General features: G+C 36.4%; 1 protein-coding gene across 3 annotated transcripts in view; it reads right to left on the bottom strand.

Moving 5' to 3' along the window:
• Positions 1–2623: 2623 nt before the first annotated feature.
• Lpin (phosphatidate phosphatase LPIN) overlaps positions 2624–22981 on the bottom strand; it is an 80927-nt gene continuing 60569 nt past the window's right edge. For all 3 annotated transcript variants that reach the window (XM_083144363.1, XM_083144361.1, XM_083144362.1), the window contains exons 12-15: positions 21433–21544; positions 20694–20808; positions 7619–7722; positions 2624–3973 (exon numbers count right to left, since the gene is read on the bottom strand). In XM_083144363.1, coding sequence (XP_083000489.1) covers positions 3817–3973; positions 7619–7722; positions 20694–20808; positions 21433–21544 — 488 coding nt within the window. In that variant the 3' untranslated portion in view covers positions 2624–3816. The remainder of the gene's footprint in view (positions 3974–7618; positions 7723–20693; positions 20809–21432; positions 21545–22981) is intronic.

The following is a 22981-nucleotide window of genomic DNA, read 5'->3' as shown; positions in this document are numbered from 1 at the left end:
AAAATACAGGAAGATGTGAAGTAGAGGAAAATTTTGTAGCATTTTGATGTGTTGGGATCATGAATACTGAATGTATAATAGGGGTAAATGTAAAATTCAGGAATGTATATACTTGATTCAGAGAGTAAGTAGATATTACATACTGTTATCTACTCATGGTTCTTTCCTTCTTTAATGAGCAATTGATTTTGTCATCATCGCAGCTTCTTCAGGACATGTACAGGCAACAGCAAATATAATCAAATTGCAAATTGTCTCAATGTTCATTCTTTCTGTTTTCCGCAACCTGAGGTTTAAGACTTGAAACACAAGCGCAAATAGGCAGAGTATAACTCCTGCTTCAGCACAAGCACAATTCCATTCCCAACACACCCAATGAAGGAGGAAAAAAGAATGAAAGTAGTAACTGACAATTTGCCTACTGTTATCTTTGGAGCTGAAAGCAACTGCACAGAAATAAAATTGTGTGCAACTACAAATAAGTTGGCAATACTAAATTTTCTTCCAGACACACACACATATACGTATATCAAACCAAAAGCTTTGGACTGAGAGATTTGGCTTTTCTAGTTTTTTTTTCATAAGTATCCATGCTAAACTTTCTACAATTACATTTTAAAAACAAAAATCATGGAGCCTGTTTATTAGAAATATTATTTTTCTGGATTTCTGCAACAATATAATGTAGTTTATATACAGTGACTGGCAGTAATTGAAAACTTGTATTTTTTCCTGCTTAGTGGAGTAGGAATGAAGACATGTACTAATAGCCACTCTATATTCTGACAGACTTTCATGCGAGAGTCGCTATGTAAGTATAAAGTTTTAGCCCATATAATGATTATTGTAAAGTAAGAACATACATAGTGCTTATTTCCACAGAAACTAAAATCCCTATTTTCTATTTGTTGTTAGTGGAACTTGTGAAATATCACGACGGGCAAAATCTCATCACCACAAGAAGAGCTTTTGTCCTATTTATTTTTCTTAATTTTTTCTTCTTGGGTAACACTGATCAAACCAGACTGATCTGATAACTCCCCTATCAATTTTCAGTAGCAGAAACTCTTCAAAACAAATTCATAACTGCAGAAAGGATATGAATAGTAGTTTGAAGTTCTGACGTGAAAGTTTTCATATTTTTGATTTTGTTCAAAACTAATAGTGTGCCATATTAGATTGTTAATTAGATATAAGTTAAACTCCAGGAGTGAAAATACCTTTGAAAACCAAGGCCTGCCAAGGTCATACATCGAGTCTAACCTACTGTGGGTTTTTGGTTTTCTACATCTGAGTTGGCTACTGTTTTTCAGGTAGTTCCGCAGTTGTCATCGCAATGCTGGATTGCAAAAAAGTTGAGGTGTCTCGCTGAGGATTGAACCCCCTAATGCTCATGCTAAAGGCAACAGGCCAAACATTTTACTATGAAGGACGTTTTCAGACATTATTAATGCATATTAAACTGATGCACATATTTCCAGTCGATATTTTCAGATTACAATTACGTTAATCTCTCATTTCCTACACAACTATAGCGTATCTTGCAAAATGAATTCCAGCTATACATCATAATGAAAACCTACCATACTGTGTCAGTGTATTACTTGGTATTCACTTTTTATCACAGATGCCAACACATGTTATTACACACAATTTTTGGAAACATGTAGCATGTTTTACCTTACATGTGTTTATTTTGAACTTTCCCACTCAATATGGAAATACAAACAGGTCCAGTGCAGGTGAGAGGTGATTATTGCACAGAAAGCACATGTCCATTCATGTGCCTAACAGTATGGTTGTCTTTTGTAATGGATGGAGAATTGCAAGGAAAGTAAATTAAAGTGCTCCCCTGTGCTTTGCACCACTCCATGAAGGTGTTTAGGGGGTGTGGAGTTAGGACTCCACTTCTTGATCACGGCCAAAGGTGGGAGTGATGTGATCAGCACCATGCCCCTGGGGAATTGTAAGTCATGTTGAAATCAAAACCCCGGACTAAATACATATATATTCAAATAATAATAATAAACTATAATTTAAAAACTCTTCCTTTATAACATGATAGGATTTCATCATGTTATATCAATTATGTAACAGAGTAACACACAAACCTGACAAAACAAATCCATCGTTCTGAAATAACTTGCAACCAGGTCTTTCAGTGAATTCAAAATGTCAGCTTATACAGCCTCGTAAATAGATATTGTAACAAGGAAAGCAAAGTTGTAAGTGAATTCTGACTCTTCTCCTCGTAGTACATTTCCAATGAAATTTCTTACTTCACCTTCCATGAAAACAGTAATAATAATTATTATAACCCATGTAAAATAAATACAACGTACAATACAAAATGTTTGTGCTTCCGTGCAAAGAACTCTAAATTATACATTCCCCATATTGCTTCATTTGCAATGTTTCTAATGGGAATATAATATAATTTTAAGAATACAACCACTGTCTCATACAAGGATGAATTAAATGTTGTTGTTTTTGCACGGTCATAGGGGAGAGAAGCCATTTGAATATATGTTCTGGTGAAAGGAAAAGAAATAAAGTGCTATCATTCCATAGTTCAATTTTACTATGGGAAAAAAATATACATTTCTATAAATAAAAGAATATATCAACCAAAAAGTTTAATTGCTCAGACCATGCTTTCATTAGGTCATATTAATATATGCTTTAAGTTTTAACAAAATAGTGGCATATGAAAAACAAATTTTCACACTTAAGAAAATCACATAACTGGCATTTAAAGTAATACTTGTAAATATTTACATGCGTATGAATATAAACAAAACAACCATTAATATTATATTAATGTGTTACACTTAGATTCTAAATATCACAATAATATGCTACAATATTATCACAAATTGTATGCTACTTCACCTTTCCAATAACATGTCTCCCTCTCTATATATACAAAAACACAAGTAGAGAGCGTACAAAAACATGCAAGACTTGCACATTGCAAAGGATAAGGTGAAGAGAAATAATAAAATAATATATATTTTTTGGTACAATGTTTTCTTCCAAGGAACAAATGTTATTAAACGAAAGTATCACATTAAGCACCCAGTGACAAACCCTATTCTTTCACTATAAAAACATTATCAATAAAACTGAAAATGATACCCAACCTTAAACCCTACGATATGTGAATATCATTAGACAACGAGCCTGCATCACCATTTCTGCATGTGGATGTTGAAAATAAATACTACTCATCAATCATCTACTTGTATGCTTGCATACGTACGGAACAATATGAGCAAAGCATTATAGTTAAGTACGTGAAACATTTGAAGTTTCATCATTCCGAAACATGAATACAGTGAATTTTATTTGTATTTGAAGACCTTTGTTTTTTATTATATTTTGTACCCTGCATGAGAGGGACACTGAACAACAGATACCATATGCATTAAGACTTAATATCTAGTATATATTTACTGGTAACATTCACAAAGGAACTAGGCACCTTTTAGTAAGCAGTATATATCGCAGTAGCAGCACCATATTTGAACAATTCACGTATGACTAACAGTGAACACAGACGCACACCCCAATATACAAAGTGACCTTTTCATCAAAATTAACTACACGCTAACTCCACTGCATTCAGAATCCTTACTCTCAAAGCACCAAACTTACCTGTATTCAGACTAACATTTTCATTCGACTCCTGAATACAAGAGAAACCGAGCTGAACACCTTGTTATAATTGTAATGAGCACACTTCGCAGACTCCTATGATAAAATGACCTTACTCTAGATAACAATGATGCAGAAACCCCTTCAGTGACGACAAGTTTACTTCTTTTCCTTCGAAGTGTCTGCCGTTGGCTCTTCAATCTCAATCGTTATTTCGGGAATTGGGTCTCGCCAGTACACGAAATTGGAGTAATCAGATGTATCCTCGGGAAGAGGCGGAAACATCTGGTCAACAATGTAGCTCATGTTGGAATACCTAAAAAATAAATGATTTGCTTACAAATTAAATTCTCTAGAAGAGGGGGCATGAACAATCAAATTCTTAAAAGTTCATGCATTAACTACACAAAAGTAGTTTCTTAAACCGAAAGAGAATGAATCTATCAAGACCACTGTTTACACTTACAGGAATATGTACTGTCACGCATGCTTCTGGATTGTAATGATTCCAATGAAAGCTAATGGGAGTGTTACAACCCAGAAGTGTCATGATTCTTTGACATGGCACTTCCTTTTATAATTTTGTCAAGAGTGAAGTGCTATGAATTTTTAACAGTAATGGTACAGTATGAAAGTTAATGAACTGCTCATGTTCTTCAAGGAACATCACTTCACTGGCAGTTACTATTGGTAAAAATGCATATCTGTAGTTTATCAGAATTGCAAAAATTGTATCAGTCCACACTACAATATCATATTATTTGTAAATATCAATAGTTAAAAGTTATACAAAATTTTAATATATACATATGTGGCAGGAAGGGAGGAAAGGGAAGGGGGTGGTAGTGTTATGTGATGTTTAACCCTGAAATGCCAGTGCATTTACACATGTGATTGCCAATGCTGGGCTGTGACATACATGTCACAGAGGGTGTTGTCCACTTTTGGAGCAATGTGTGATCCATGAAATGTTCAGAGATTCATGAGCCTTGGGCCATCTTATTAGTAACGTTTAATTTGATTCTGGCCATATTTCTGGGTGGGAGGGGGGAAGACAGGAATATTAAATTTTCCATTGAAAACAAATACAGCTTTCACATTAATTTTTTTTTTCTCAAAGTACCAGGAAAAACTGAACAATTGTTGCCAATGAGAATGGAACACATATCAGGCAATATGCAAGTTCCGTTTTGAACCCGTACATCATGTGTTGCCTACATGGGAGCCTTATGAAGTTCAAATTTCATTAAAAAAATTGTTTTTACTATCATCATCATCTTCTACTACTACTACTACTAAAAATGAAAATTGGGCTTTTTCACTCCTAGGCTTTAGCCTAACCTGTACTGAATAAAAGACTAAATGTAGAACTCCTAGCATTTGTAGTTTTTATGTAAAACCATACAGGATTTCAAATTTCCCACTGAAAACATGCCTGGCATTGGTGCCCACACAAGGAAAATCAGCCTGAAAACACACTCTTTTCACTACACAGGTTTATAGTGAAGAATTATTGTTTTATTTGTTGCTGATAACTATCACTAGCCTTATATCTTTGTTATGTCTTAAAATTAACTTTAACTGTAATTATTTACCTCTAAATATTATTCACTCAATGTTTGGATAATGCAACACACTTATATAGGATTCAATTCACAAACTGCATAACAACATACAAATAAAAACCTTAGGAACAGGTAAAAGCAATTAGTGCATTCAAAGGTTGAACAATAGCATCCATGTGTCCCGTAGGTCAGGGAACAGTTTAATGCAACTAGTAGATCCATTGCTACGGTAAGCAAATTTATGGAAAATGCTCACGTATCTATCGTAACATAACTCCCCCTTTTCTACATGTTAATCCCCAAGCCAAATTCAAACAGCAGCAGGCATTAGTATTGCAAGCAACACTGAGCAATGCTTACCACGTGTTTCAAATAAAAATAATAAACTTCCACAAATGTTGAGCCCTTCATTGGACTACTATGTACCATTAACAAGAGTTTATACTTCGATTGTATTGCACATTAGCTTTGGGAATATGTCATCTACAATGAAACATTGGCCTGAATAGCTGCAAAAAAAAGTATGTTCATCTATTTTGTTTTCTTTTATGTTTGCAAGAAAAAATGACCCTCCAAATTAATAAAAAGTATTAACATTTACTTCATGCATGTTTTCAGAAGCAATAATGAACAATTATCTTTCCCTTCCAGTTGTGTATTCAGAAACAAAAAGAAATAACATGTTCAAGGCTACTTATTCTAATTTAATTTACCCTAATTTGCAAAGCAAAAATAATTATAAAGTATTAATTAAAATATTCACTCGAAAACTAACATTATCACTTTTCTCTTGAATAACAATACAGTGGAACCCCAATTTTAAATTCCCAGATTTTACCTTTTCCAACATTTTAAGTTTTCACACATTGGCCTCTGAAAAACAAAATCGAGGTTTCACTGTATTATATTTTTATCAAGATATTTTAATTCCAGCAATTTTATATTAATCTGATCAATTATGCACAATGAACAACTTTCTTAAAATAAAGGGAAACATGTTTTTCAAGGACGTACCATGCCAAAAATTTACACTGTAGCAAATGTGAAATTTGTGCACATAAGTAAGATAAATACCACTTTTTTATTCATTCGTGTATGTGGTAATTAGGGATGCCCAATCTCGATATCGGATAATTTCCTATCCAGATTTCAAATATCCAATTTTTCAATGCTTGTCCGTAGCAACTGCGAGCATAAATCCATTAACACATCTCATGAGAATCTTCAGTATTATGTACAAGAAAGTAGATATAACCCACACAACTGTTTCGTTGCAAACAGGTCATTTGTTCGATGTGTTCAGTATAGTGTAGGGAATTGCCTGGTGCAGTTGGTGGTACCGATCTGTTCACCTGGTGAGTGTAACAAGCTGTAACATTGAACACAATGATTGCAAAACCCTGCCAACTAAGACACATGGCATGATTAGTGTTTTGCAGGCGGAAATCATTGTACCCAGTGGCACCCATCGGAGAGTTGTTGGAACATATGGCGAAGGTGTTATGAACATGGCAAGTGTCCAGAAATGGTGCCTAATATTTAAGAATAGGAGAAGATATGTTTATGATGCGAAGCAATTAGGACGACGCTCCCAATATTGCAGTTGTAGCATCGTCGCCTTGTAATCAATCCCTGGTGAAGGCACACAATGGTTCGGATCCAATTTTAAAACTGAACGTCCAGTACCGATTAGCCTTACTGTGCATAAAGTGGACTTAAAACACCAACTCAATCAATGAACGTTATTCAAGAGAATTGGTGCAGATTCGGACTTTTACCTTTTCTTCCGAAGAAGATGGAGCATCTTGCTGTTGATGCTGTCATGAACTGGTTTAATTGCAAGTTGGCAATGTGGCCTGAAGGAATAGTTAAACTGGTGTCGGGATACGATTGATTTGGATTGATTAGTGTTTCAAGTGCACTTCTTGCACAATAAGGCTAATTGGGACTGGACCTACAGTTTAAAGTGGAATCAAAACCACTATGTGCCTCCACCGGGTATCAAACCCCTTGATTACAAGGCAACGACGCTACCACCATGCCATCGGGGAGGCCCTAGTGTCGGAATATGACAAGCTCTTTAATTTTAAAGGTGACTGCAGATAAGTAGGTAAAGTATGTGGTAAAACAGGTATATTCTGTTTCTGCAATAATATACTTTTATGGCGAATGACCCTCGTAGAAAGTACAAAGCAACTTTGTTAGATTTATCAGCCATTTTCACTTTTGCGAGACGAAACCATGCGCATGGTGTACAATTTTGTAATTTCTGAAGAAGGAAAAACTGGCAGTTGATATCCAGGAGTCTGATTAACTGCTATACAGGGCTACATGCAAAGTAAAAATCTTAAGGCAGCAATGTTGTTAATGCATAATTATGATAATAAGATACTTACGATGACTGGAAGGTTTGTGTCAGCTCATGCTTCAATTCCCCTCGGTGATTGATTGTGAAGATTCGGAAAATAGGTATTCCAACTGCTCTGTATGCCCACACATCCTGGAAGCAAAGTTATACACTCATATCAGTTTTAAAGCTAATAATAATTTTACGAAACAAATATTGAAGTACCAATAACCTTCGGGTTTGGTTGTTCCAGAGAATGAGTCTCTTAGAAGAAACTTGTTCAACGTGAAGTTTTATTTAGATGCAAAGGAAAGTAACGAAATCATGGTTCTTATTCTTAAAGTTATTAACATTAGGTATGGACAGATACAAGATTAATCACATCAATTAATTGGGACAAACTATTATAATTAAGTTAAAAGCTATTTAATCTCATTGGATTGATGCACATGTCAGCAAACTTTGCCAATAGGAGATGCAATCAGTGTGCACCTGGCGCACTTAACACCACTGTCTATCTTCACTGAGTGATTGGAGTAACTCACACTGGATAGCCAAATACAGAGGTTGTTTCCGATCTATGGTGACGAAATTGCACACCTTGTGCAGCACCACCAAGCGGGAAGAGAACGAAGCTGCCAGTCGGGTGGGCACCTTGGACCATTGACTGTGCATGACAGGTGTGGTCATTACGTATCGGGAAGAATGTTGCCAAAAATCACTGCATATTGGGAGGGTTACATAACTGCACTTTCCGATGTAAACTACAGTTATAGTGCCATTATAAAACTGTGCAAGGAGCGTGGATTCACTGTGTCCAAAAATAGCATATCTCAGGTGTTGAAAGGGACAGGTAAGGTGAGGCGTGGGATGATTCCTGTGGGGCAGAAACAGGCCAACCCCCGGCCTGCCAATAGCCACACACCAGCTACAATTCGGAATGCCAGGGTGCTGGTGACCAGGGCGAATCAATCCACACAGAGAAGTATCGCGAACCGGCTACAAACATCACTGAAGACAGTGCACACCATCATTCACCGCGATTTGGGTTTGGAAAAGCGACGCAAGGGGCATGTTCATAAGCTCTTGCCAAAACACATCCAGGTACGTCGCACCAACTGTCGAAAGCTTTATGAGCGGCACCTGTCAGGTGAATAGTGGAAGTTCGTTGTTACATTGGACGAGGCATGTGTTTATCTTGACTGTTACAAGCCACGTGCAATTTTTTTTGCGAACGGCAGGTGCAAGGGACTGTCAAAGATGGTTCACTGAATGTAAGGAAAGTTTTGACACAGGTTTCATGATCATTGCTGGATACTCGTACAATGGTAAGGTGACATACATCGTGTTGCCAAAAATACAACGGTTAATTCTGATTATTATCAGGCTAACGTCCTGACACTCATTGATTGCCATGACATTTCCCATCTCTACGGGAGGAACCAGAATCGCGTTGGGTGCATCAAAACAAGGCATCAAGTTACACATCTCGCTCAACCTGCCTCTTCCTCCAACAAATGGCAGAAGAAACTTGAATTCGTGCCATTCGTTTCACAGACATTCCAGTGAAATCACGTGATGTCTCACCAATGGACTTCTGCACCTTCGGCCTACTGAAATGAGCCTTGTCTCACAGGAGACCCCACACCATTGAGGGGATATGGAAAGCCTGTCAGGAGGAGTGGTTGAGGCTGGGCATGACTATACTTCGTGCCAGTCTCCTACAAAGGAAACATTGCTGTCAGGAAATTGCCAAGATGCAAGGCTACCAAATACAGCACTCTCGATGGTGGCGACATGGCTTCTCTTAAGGTAGGTGCAGTTTGAAATTGTCACCATAGATCGGAAACAACCTTTGTAGTCTAACTCACAATTCCTCATGCTGCAGACAGGTAACAAGATTTACACTTTTTGCTAGCTGTATACACTCCGGAGATATGACACTCTTGTACACTCGGGATTTGGGTGTGCGCACAATGAAAACAGTTGGCTTCACGAGTTTATTACACTAGGATGTATATACAAAGGCTGTCGCAGAGAAGGAGAGACTACTAATTCCTGTATAGGAAAACAGCGACCTCCATTGGCTAGCAAATGTACTAGGGTGAAAATTTGGTTCATTAGCGGCTGATTGAGACCAAAATGAGCGCAATAGGTTTAAAAGTCGTGATTGCATAGAACTTAAAAGACAAGCATGTACATGGACCCCTCCAAGAATCATTAAAATGAAATGAAAAAATTACAAACCACAAAATTTTTATTCAGAATCAGCCATATCGAGTAGACGTACATCTCTTTCAAAATAGGCACCATTGACAGCTAAGCAAGCATCCATACGCTCCTGCCACTTTGTGAATGTCTTTGAAAATTTGTTGTCAGGTAGAGAACTGAAGAAAACTTGCACTGCGGTGATCACTTCTTTGGTCATCATGAAATGACGACCACGTAAAGCGGCCTTTAAAAGTGGAAATAGCCAAAAGTCGCAGGGAGCAAGGTCCGGGCTGTATGCTGGATGCAGGAAAATTTATATTTTCACTTAGCGCTCTCACAGACATATGCCAATCACCACGAATAATTGCTGCAACAGTATTCACTAGCGTCTCTTTAATCACGGACGGTCTTTGTCCAGGATGCGGACGCAAAGAGCCTGATTCGCGCCCATCTTCGAACAACTTGTGCCATCAGTATACTGTGGCTCTACTCAGTCTGTCTTGATCGGCATATGCCTGTTACAACATTGCATGTGTTTCCGCAGCACTTTTCCCTAAACGCCAACAAACTTTTATGGCATGTCGCTGTTCATCTTGAATACTCATCGCGAAAAGCAATGTTATGCACAAAAACCTGGAGAGGTAAACTAAACATGTTCCACATAAATCAATACAGCTGCTCACTAACATGGTTTCGCAACATGTGACAACTTGCTATGGAAACTGTGACGAGCACAATAGTTACAATGTTGAGTTATGTTGATTTATGATGAGTTTGTAATGTGAATTTATGAACGTACGTGTTGTGTTATGTTTAGTTATGATGAGTTTGTAATGTGAATTTATGAACGTACGTGTTCAAAATGAAACAAATGACTATCGAATATAGTAAACAGTTTGTAAAAAGTTATGTACCATATCGAAGTTAAAAATACAAGAAATATTAATATTGAAATCTAGTTTTATGTTGATACAAATGTGTAGGTTTCAATAATTTGGCGACCCAGTTTCCAGGATTCGAATTAGTAAGTGTTTAGCTATGCGTTTTTCTTAATAATATAGTTAAATAATGACAGATAAAGGGAAAAGATCAACACGAAAAGGACAAACTATTGATGAAAGCTTGATTTCTGACAATGCGGAAATCAATGTTGAAAATTTGGGTTGTTGTAAGGATCCAGATAAGAATGCTAAGTGTATAACTTGTCGCAAATGTGGAAAGTTATATCACCATAAATGTCTACAGTTAGCAGCGTTACATTCCAGTAATTCTGATACATTTGATCAGTACTTGTGCAAAGTATGCGATCCGATGTTTGGCCAGCATGGGACTGAACACAATAAAGATACTAATTTCAATGCATTATTGGAGACAATAATTCATAAAATGGATGACGTTCAGTTGCAGTTTACAAACAGCCAAGCGCAGATGAAACAGCTTACAGACAGCCAAGCGCAGATGAAACAGCAGCTTACAGACAGCCAAGCGCAGATGAAACAGCAGCTTACAGACAGCCAAGCGCAGATGAAACAGCTTACAGACAGCCAAGATCAGATGAAACAACAACTCACTGATCAAATGAAAAAGTTTTCTGAAAGTCAGGAGTTAATAACAGCGACTCTTTCAGAAAGTTTCAATCAGTCTGTTGTTACTTTTCGCGCTGAACTCCGAGAAGAAATAAAACAGGTGGCTGATGCTTGTAAAATAAATACTAACGCCCTTAAAAATGATGTTAAAGAGGAATTAAGTGGTGTGCAGTCTAATATAGAATCACTTATTGCAAAGACGTCTTCTCAACAGGAACATCTCGTCGAACTAACGACACAAGCGGAAGAACAAGTCTGCAATATAAGTGCTGTTAAAATTACACTAAATGAACAACAAGTAACTATTTCTCGCTTAGAAGATGAGATTGGTGATATTAAAACTAAAATAGGGCACATTAGTACTACAAAAGTGTTAGCTCCTGAGAATGATAATGCACCAACCGTTGATAAAATATCTGACGTGTCTGAAGCCAATCAAGTCGATGTCAATTCTCAAGCTGCACAAACTACTCCAATAACAGCTTTAACTAGAAACCATGTTAAGAGAAAGAAGAAATTTGTTTCTTTTAAAGGCAAAAATTCAAACGCAACTTCATCTGATACAGATGTAACAGATTTTGGGAGTGAAGATTCGAATACTACGCATGTAAAGCAAATGTTCAAGGGCAAGAGAACGAAGAGAAGCAGATTAGTTAGGGAGCGTTATCAGGCCATCAATAATGTTAATTCTAAAAAGTGTTCTAGTACTTCTTTCACTAATTCATATGTTACACGAGATTTATGTGGTTGTGATAATTCATTACAAGGGCAATTTAACACCGGTTCTGTTCACAACTCGCTTGACAATTGCACTAGCAATATCCATGCTTGTTTCCCGGACTGTTCAACAAATACTACGACTACGGATTCTATTAACTGTAGCATTCATACCAATTCCTGCCCATTAACAGTTTGCAGAAATAGTTGTGTGTTAGACAATAATTCTGAACGAATTAATGCTACATATAATCGCAGCAGAGGTTTTGGTACTGCCAGAAGTAATGTACACTTCATTAGTCCGAATAATCAGGATAGCACAGTAGTAACTACAGTACCGTTTGACCCAATGACACCTCGTCTTCAGAATTCGATGACTTCGTTGAATAACCGTCCTCCACAAGCAATAGTAACTGGCTGTAATGAGACTATGCAACGCATATTAAAAGTGAGTGACTTGAACCTACTCCCAAAGTTCGGGGGAAATTTAGAGAAACAAAGTCCTAGAGACTATATTGATCAGTTAGTTTCAACATTCAATCTAATGGGAGTTCCGGAGGAATACAGGCTGAATAGTATATATAAGTGTTTTTACGGCAAGGCTTTGTTATGGTATAATTCTCATAAGAAGAGATTTTCATGTTTTCAGGATTTCGTAGGAAAGTTTTTGCATCACTATGCTTCTGAACAAGTAGTACAAGCACAATTGGCAGCTCTACGAACAAGAAAATATGATCCCAATGTTGATGAAAACTTAGCTACTTTTGCATTGAAACTCTATTCTGCCTATTCAAATTTGGAAGAAGACCCATCTGAATCTGATATGATTCAGTTAGTGTTGCGACAAATACCGAGAAATGTGTCAGAATATGTGTCATGTCATGACATACCAAGTATGGACAGACTGATATCTATTTTAGACAGAATTGATTTGGTTCATTCGGGAAAAAACAAATCTTTTAGAGTTCCAGAGGACCAGGAAGAATTTATGAGAAGAAATAAGACAGCCAAATTTCTGAAAAACAAATCCAAACAATCATTCAATGTTGGACAAATTTCTGTCAAAACGCAAGATTTTCGTAAGACCAGAAATTTTACATCTTCCCAAAATGCCGAACCTACAACAATTGGTGGTGCAAGCAGAATTTCGAGCAACGTTCAGCAATCAAATCCATGCTCAAATCAACAGATCCAAAATACTTTACGAACGGATGAAGGCTTTTCATCTCCGAATAGTGTTCAATCAAATACACAAAGTGTAAATAATAAACGTCCAGTAAGGAACCAACGGGGTAAATGTAATTGGAACACAGTACGAAGCAACACTGAACAATGTAAACAACAATCTCAACCTTCTTTAGCTGAACCGTGGTTAAGGCCTTCGCAGAGTATGCAGGTGAATCCATCTGTACCTTTACCTCAGTGGAATGCAAATAATTTAAATTCCATGGTGCAATATCCTACTCAACCGTGGATATTCTCTCCCTGGACTACACCATTTACTTCTTGCAATACTACAGTAACTCAGCCAAGTATATATCCAGCGAATAACTCTTTATGGTATGGTAATAATTCCAATTTGTTACCACAACCTGGGACTAGCAGTAACGTGACCCAAAGTCAAGTACCTTCGAGTAGTGGAGTGTGCAATTTAACAGGAACGACTGCTAATACAAGTGAACACTCATCCTTAAACATGTAAGGCAGAGTAATGAGCTCCGGTTCCTCTGTCCAGTTAATTACAAGGAGCATATTCATCACTATACTCCAACATCAATTGAAGATAATGTCAATTTTCATAGCAACACATCACATCTATTGTTCCCAACCATTCGGAAAAGGAAGTTCTTACTATAAACTTTGTACTCGATTGGTATGAAGCTGAACCAGAATGGGTAATGGACGATGACGGTGTTCTTGTTTCATACAGAAGAGTTATTGTGTTGCCAGGTCAAATTTGTGACTTAACCATTAACTGTATATTGATTGTGGGAGTCAAGCAAATTTAATGGATTATGCAACTTGGTTAAAATTGAAAACTATTATTCCTACTGCTAGATTAGATTCAGTGGATAATGTTAAATTATTTTCTTTTGCTGGTGACAAAAGATTTAGAGTTATTGGTTCTAAGAATATTAGTTTAATAATAGCTTCAGAGCACTTTCATATAGAGTTATATGTTATTAAGCAGTTACATGCTGAAGTAATATTAGGATTGCCATTTCTTTGGCGCTTCGGAGCAATAATTGATTTCAAGAAGCAAAATATCACATTATTAAGTGATAAGGGAGTTCAATCTAATTATGTTTTAGAAACGACTGACACATTCCCTTCATGTTCTCTTCAAAGTAACTTTGTAACATTTGCTAAGAATTCTGTGGAAGAAGAGGATGAAAACTACTTAGCATCAGAAACCGATCTTAAAGCTTCTTTAGCTGATAATAGTTTTTTGATTGCTACTGATGAAATGTATGATTTATTTTTTAAGTTATTGTTAAGTTTCAGAACACTGTTTTCTGATAAACCAAGGCAAGCTAAAGTAGAGCCTTACGAGATTAAATTAAATACAACAGAAACAATTGTGGCTCCCATATATCCTATACCTATAGCTCGAAGAGATGATTTGAAGGAACTCACTAAATGGAAGTCTTGGGGAGTCATTCAAGAATCGGCTTCACCTTATTTAAATCCGCTACATATAGTACCAAAAGCTGGTGGACAGTGGCGGCCAGTTGTTGATTTTCGTCGTTTAAATAAACATGTGATATCTCCTCTAGTTCGTGTGGAACCGATTAATGAACTACTTCAGAGATTCCAAGGAGTTACAGTGTTTTCAACCTTGGATTTATCGTCGGGTTATTTCCAAATTCCACTTACAGAGTGCTCTTACAAGCATACAGCATTTTCATACGGAGGCCGACAGTACGTTTTTAAATTCTTGCCGTTTGGCATAACGTCAGCAGTATCCGTTTTTGTGGAAAGAATGAATCAGATTTTTAATCCATCTACAAGTTCGTTCCTAATCTGTTACATAGATGATCTTCTTATATTTTCACCTGATTTGTCTTCTCATTATGAGCAATTGAAATATGTGCTAGAGACACTTCATAACGTAAATATGTCTGTAAAATTGTCTAAGTGCAGGTTCATTAGGACTGAAATTAAATTTCTAGGACATATAATATCTGGCACCGAAATAAAAGTAGATCCAGATAGCAATAAGGCAATCTCCGAATTTCCAGTTCCAAAATGTAAGAAGGATGTTCGTCGTTTTCTGGGTTTGGCTAACTGGAGGAGAAAGTTTGTGCGAAATTTTGCAACAGCTGCAGCTCCTTTGTATCAATTACTGAAAGGAAACTCAAACTGGTGCTGGACGGAAGATCATCAGCAGTCCTTTAATAACCTAAAGAAATTAATCTTATCATCTTCATCATTAGGACAACCTGATTTTAATAAGGAATTCTGTATTAATGTTGATGGTTCTAAGATCGGCGTAGGAGCAGTACTTTGGCAACCGGATGAAGATGGAAATGTAAATGTCATTCAGTATGTCAGTCGCACTTTGAAGGGAGTTGAAACCACGTACAGTACACATGAAATAGAATGCCTTGCTATTCTATATGCCGTGGAAAAGTTTACAGTGTATATTACTGGAAGACATTTTACAATCTACAGTGACCACAAATCGTTGTGCTGGCTTGAATCAGTAAGGACACTGAACCCCAGATTGAACCGATGGGCACTTAAGCTACAATCATACAACTTTACAATCGAACATGTATCTGGTTCTCAAAATCCAGTTGCTGATACGTTAAGTCGTTATCCAATTAGTAAATCACCAGTGACTACGATTAAAGAAATGTACGTAAATCACGTAATCTCTGATATAGAACCCAATTTCTGGCGAAGTGCACAAGAGAAAGATCTGCTTTGTTCGTCGTTAAGAAGAAAATTGGAGTCTCAAGAAGTAAATCTGATAATTAAAAGGAAGTATTCCGTTCATGATGGCATACTATTTTTCAAACCTTATGTAGATGATGATTGGAAGATAGTAGTTCCTAGTGCTTTAATTGGAGATGTTTTGTATAAACAGCATGATTTAAAGGGACATTTCGGCTATTTTAAAATTTACGATATTTGTAAAAGGTTTTATTATTGGCCTAAAATGCGTAAAAGTATTAAGGACTATTTAAGAAACTGTCTTTCATGTGCAAGGGATAAGCAATGCACCTTTAAAATTTCAAAGGAAGAATTACATGTGTATTCAACCAAACCTCACTACTTACTTTCAGCTGACTTAATTGGTCCATTACCTTTGTCTAAAGGTTTCCAACATATATTAGTCATTGTAGATGTAATGAGTAAATTTGTGATGGTTTATTGTCTTCGACGTGCAACCTCAAAGGAAATAATTAACAAGTTTGGAATTTACTTTAATCATTACCCAAAGTGTAAGGTAATTCTTACCGACAATGGTTCGCAATTTAAGTCAACTGAATTTAAAAGTTATTTGGATTCTGTGAGTGTTAAACATGTGTTAACTTCACCATATGCACCTTTTGCCAATCCTGTCGAACGTTACAATAAAGAGCTGGTGAGACTATTGAGAATGTTTTGTAAATATAACCATAAACTTTGGTTTAATTATGTGAATATTGTCGTTCATCTATTGAATAATTCGAAATCGGAAACAACCGGTTTCACACCATCTGAACTTTTTATGCATGTTGATTATCACGATGAAATAATAGACAAAATAAGTTGACCAGATGACTTGAAACATTTACCCTGGAAGACAAAGTGTATAATGGCTGAAACAAATATAAAACAGAAAAACCAAAAGATTAAAAGGGATTTTAATGAACCTAAGCATCCGATAAAGTCTGGTGACCTGGTTCTTGTTAGAAACCATCTTAAAAGCAAAGCTATTAGTGATAGCATTCACAAATTTTTCAGCTTGTATGTTGGTCCTTATCAAGTCAAGGAAGTTAAGAATAATCAAGCACATTTAATATCATTGTCGACGCCAGCAAAGGAACAAAAGCAGAACTTAACAAATCTTAAACTTTTTAATTGTACAGAAGAAAAGAGAAGAGAGCTATTGAAAGAAAAAAATGAGTAACCCAAATGATTTTTGTGTATAATGTTGTATTTATTTTCTGTGTTCTCAATGAAATATTTGTGTATATTTATGAAAGTCATAAATTTCACTTCTTTGTATAAAGAGAATATGACAAAGAAAATTGCCTAAATTATGTATGTATGGCATGCTTGAACGCAAATATTGTATTGCGCTAGTGTTTGTAGAAAGCACTGTGTAATCGTGCCCCTTTTATTATAAATTTTCCTTTTGTTCGACAATTTAATGTATATTGATAATTGTCTCACGCAGAAATTTTTTTCTAAGAGAGGGGATTATATTGTGACGAGCACAATAGTTACAATGTTGAGTTATGTTGATTTATGATGAGTTTGTAATGTGAATTTATGAACGTACGTGTTGTGTTATGTTTAGTTATGATGAGTTTGTAATGTGAATTTATGAACGTACGTGTTCAAAATGAAACAAATGACTATCGAATATAGTAAACAGTTTGTGAAAAGTTATGTACCATTTTCTAAGTTATAAATACAAGAAATATTAATATTGAAATCTAGTTTTATGTTGATAAAAATGTGTAGGTTTCAAAACAGAATGAGTCATCCTACATGACGAGACTAGTGCCGAAAGCATAGGCAGTGTTGCCAAGCCAGGAAAAAATCTGTCTCACCTTCTCTGCGACAGCCTTTGTATATTCACACAGAGAAAGAATTCACTATATTCTCTGATATAGCTTCACTGCACTTCGTTAAGATCCGGCTTCGAAGATCCTCTGCTTGGGTTTTGAAAAGGTATGGCAGTGACGATCCATTTTTTCCTCTCATGAGGAAAATATGGGACCTTATTTTATAAGGGCATCAATTTTCAACATAATTAAGTGTTAGATTATATCGTACATTGTCCTCGGGGAAAACAGAGTTGGCTTATGGGACAATAGGGCATCAGTTCGTGACTCACGGATCATTTAATAATACTAAAAATAATATGAATTTACTATGAGCTTGTAATCTTAATAGCTTTAAGAGATTTAATAGATTTAAGTTTGAAAAAGAACTGCTTATTTAGACATTTACTCTACAAAACCATTACATTATGAAAATACGTTATAGTATTCAAATTGTCTACTTACGCAAGTGAGTATGTATTCTTACGTGGACGACGTTTCGGAAGCTTTACTGCTTCCTTCCTCAGGTTGTCGTTTTCAGCTCGGAATATCAAGCCATGTCAGAGAAGTGTCATGTAAGGATACTGGGTAAAAGGTTTGGGTTAAAAACACTTCATAGTGTCTGACCTATACAGAATTAAAACCTCTTTGCTAAAAACCCCGTTAAAACACACAATAAAACATGTAAAAACTACCGCTACGGTAAACTTGAGTGGCCGTTGAGAGTCTAAACTCCCTGTCAAGGTGAAGCGAGCGGGCAGATGGCGCCGCGCATAGGAGTAGTACTTCCCCTTCCACGAGAGATCCCTCCCCTCTTTTTTTCCCCTTCCCCTCTTCACCAATCCAAGGAAAATTCCCGTTCCACCTCGGCTGCTTTCCTTACCTCCGATGTGACATGGAAGCCCATCGGGGCCCTTTTACTATTCACCTTGTCCCATTTTTTAAAAAAGCTAATCCATATGTCATCTAAATTGCCCTCGTCCCGGTTCAGTTTATTTCCGTGTCCCGCGCATATGAATGCCGTTTCGTACACATTCCTATCCAATTTACTATTACTTTTTTTGATAACCCCTCTTTTTATTATTCTATGCCCACTGTTTATAATATGCTCCGCCAGCCCCGTTTTCGGATCCTTTTCTTTGATGTTCTTATCATGTTCACCCCATCTAATACGCATGCTCCGGCCAGTTTGTCCAATATATTCCATCCCACAATTGCATTCAATCCTATATACCCCTTTTTGTTCATCAAGGTTATCTCGAATTTTTACCCCCCTCTTATAATCCGTGAAATGCTTTTCAATATTTCTAGGTGCTCTCGTCCCGCATTTCACACCATACTTTTTCACTGTTTTTTCAATTTTCTCCGTGAGCCCTTTACAATACGGTATCCCAACATAATTAACTTTACTATCCAAATCTCCCTCCTCATTTTTCTCCTTTTCCAACCTGCTATCAGAATCGGGGTTCCCCTTTGAAATATTCTTCCTTGCTCTCCTAGCTAACACGTTCATTTCATATTCGGAAAATCCATTCTTCATTCCTACCTCTATTATCCACGATATTTCCTTTTCTTTTTCTACGGCATTATTGCATAACCTCTCAGCCCTTATGAAAAAGTTTAAATAAACATTCGATTTGACCCTACTTGAATGTTCCGATGCCTTATTAATATAAAGACTGCCTGCCAGGGGTTTATGAAACACCCCTGTTTTTATCCCCTTTTCGATTTTGGTAATCCTTAGGTCCAGGTAGTTAATTTTACCTTCTACCGAATTTTCCCTAGTGAAGCTCATTCTGTCTTCTTGTTTTCCTAACTCCGCAAAAACAGTGTTAAGATCTTTTTCTTTTCCAACTACAAGGATATCGTCCACATACCTACAGTAATATTTTATGTTTACTCCCACCCTTTCCATAACCTCTTTTTCTAAGTAATGCAAGAAAATGTTTGCCGCAAAACCCGATATTGGGTTACCCATCGCTAACCCTTCTTTCTGTCGAAAAATCTTATCGTTTACGCGGAAATAATTGTACCCGGTTACAAGAAAAAACCACCTGACATATTCCCATGCTACCAATATATCCACGCCATGGTCCAATAGCCATCTTTGAAGGCAGTCACCGGCTTTCTCCCTCGGTACACTAGGGTACAAATTTGTTACATCAAAGCTGCTAATTTGGTCATCACTCTCTATTTCTAAGAGGGATCTCTCGTGGAAGGGGAAGTACTACTCCTATGCGCGGCGCCATCTGCCCGCTCGCTTCACCTTGACAGGGAGTTTAGACTCTCAACGGCCACTCAAGTTTACCGTAGCGGTAGTTTTTACATGTTTTATTGTGTGTTTTAACGGGGTTTTTAGCAAAGAGGTTTTAATTCTGTATAGGTCAGACACTATGAAGTGTTTTTAACCCAAACCTTTTACCCAGTATCCTTACATGACACTTCTCTGACATGGCTTGATATTCCGAGCTGAAAACGACAACCTGAGGAAGGAAGCAGTAAAGCTTCCGAAACGTCGTCCACGTAAGAATACATACTCACTTGCGTAAGTAGACAATTTGAATACTATAACGTATTTTTGTTATTGATAGTGAGTAACACGCACGTAACCAATATGCTACATTACATTATGTTTACATTAATCAAAATAAACACAAAATGGCAGGGTTTTGCTCTAAATTTTGCATTATTTATAAACATACTGAACCTGTCAAATTATGAATACACACTGACATGCTTTATATTGGCCAATAGACTACAGAAAAGTCCATCCATCCCTATTTTATTGTGTTCAGAGTTTGTGTTACAAGAATCAATATTAACTATGAGGCCTTAAAGTACTTACATTTATTTTATTCCCATATCCAGCATAGAATGGCTTGGTATTTGGTGGAAACAGAGCCTGAATGTCCCTCAAACAAGATATTTTGAATTCCTCTGGTTTCTTCTCTATTACTTCCCTGAAACAATAAGATAATTTAGAAAATGTTTTACTTCATCATCCTCACAGTATACACAAATATAAGATGTTTTGCAAGATTCTTATGTTTTAACTAGGGCTGAGGCGATACCAATGCCGATGTATCGGTATCAGAAAGTATCGGTCGGAATTCATCTATCGATAGCAGCCGATACTTTCACAGCATTATGGTCTTTCATAGGATCCGCAAAAATGCCACGCGAGTCTAATTATCCTGAAGGTTGTGCAAAATTCAAACTTTATTTTTATTTTCACCAATTTTGCATGCAAAACAGTACTTTGTGATTACATAAAACCAATTTTAATATTCTGATGTAATTCTTGAATATTCAAAACCAAATTTCTTGGTAAATTGATGCATATAATTGGAAAAGAATATTTACACACCAATATTGATCAATATTTTGAACAAATTTTAATTATTGAAATTTTCAAGTATCTGTATTGGTAGGTATCGGTGAGAGTACCTGCATCAGTATCTGTTATCAGTTCAAGGTGGTACCAGCTAACCCCTAGTTTTAACCTTAACAAAAAATAAAAACAAGAGAAAGTTCATAAATATAATAAGATATGCAACTAAAAAAAAATCAAATGGACATCTAACCTGTGGAAAGCACTAATGAGACTGGTAGGATTCAAGAGCAGAGGCCCCTCTGGCAATGACAAATCTCCCTGCTTAATAGACTTCAAATATTCCCTTGTTACACGAGCCTGGCCTAGAAAGAAATTAAAGAGTTTCATTCAAGTTCCTTAATTTATAACACGTACATACCTAGAAATTAGAAACTATAAACTTTCAAAGTGTTGAAGACAACCAGAAAGTTATTTCCATGAAAACTTAAATTACAATGAACACACCTTTGGCAGACACAAAGTCAGCTGTTTTTGAATTTTCCTCTTTTTTTAAAAAAAATTAGTGATATTCCAAAAATGCAAAAAATTACATATCCTTAGAATTACTGCTAGATCATTCATGTGAATCCTTATGTGGTTTGCTTTCACTACTTTCCAGATATTTTCAATAGTTTAATGAGAATATGTAGCCATGAAAGTATTGAGAATATCTACACAACAGAGAAAGAAAACCACATGAAGATTCACATGAATGCTCTAGAAGTAATTCTAAGCATATATTATTTTTCCAATTTTGGAATATCACAGCAGTTTTTTAAAGGGAGAGGAAAATTCGAAAACAACTGCCATCTCCACTCCAGGTGCCGTACCCTTAGTGAATTAAGGCAATGAGACTTCGAAACTAATTTAAAAAAATAAATTAGGGATGGGCCGATATGAAAATTTGGCCGATACCGATAAAGTACCGATATAAAATTTACCGATACCGATAACCGATATTCTACCGATCCGATATAAAGTTAGAAATAGTCCTTGAAGAACCTGAAAGGTTCACTGACCTCTTTAATAAATGTGTGTTTCAAGGTGACTGCAGTGCAAGAGAAATTGCATATTTAGACATTTACTTTTTTAGAAAGTAGGGCATGTATATTATCCATAAAAATTACATCAAAATGGCAAAATTTTGCACTAAATTATCAGAAAATAATCGATATATCGGATCGGTAAAATAATCGGTAATTTTACCGATAAACCGATACACCGATATGCCTATATCGGCCGATACCGATAGAGTACCGATTAATCGGTCCCATCCCTAAAATAAATCCAATTCTGCAAATGCAAAAACATGAAACTTTACATAGCTGTCCTGGTGTCGGTCTAAAGTCTAGCCAAGCCTTAAGCACTACACTCACTTATCCAGCTGTTATGTACAATATGCAGCACATTGGAAATACACAATTATCTCTAAATTTTTCTGCAATTAACACATTCAAATTACATTACATGATACTTTGATTTGATTTGGTTTATTTTAATTCGCTTTTCATGCCACTTTTGGCTAATTTGCGAAGATGGGGATGAGTGATGATATGATGAATACACACTCACAAACATCCATGCCCAGGCCAGGATATGAACCTGGGACCCCTGGCGTTGTAGCGCGATGCACTAAAAGTGCTCTCGTCTCCTGGCTTTATATTACCTTCTAAGATATGTAAACATTAAAAGAAGCACTGTATGAAGAAATTTAAGTGAAATATGCAGGCTTCACCAGGACTCAACTTTGGGTCTCTGGC

This window comes from Lepisma saccharinum, chromosome 23 (genome assembly GCF_977018435.1).
Source record: "Lepisma saccharinum chromosome 23, izLepSacc3.1, whole genome shotgun sequence".
In the NCBI taxonomy this organism is placed as follows: Eukaryota; Metazoa; Arthropoda; class Insecta; order Zygentoma; family Lepismatidae; genus Lepisma; species Lepisma saccharinum.
Note: the sequence above shows the minus strand (reverse complement) of the source record. Positions and strands in the feature narration are given on the sequence as shown.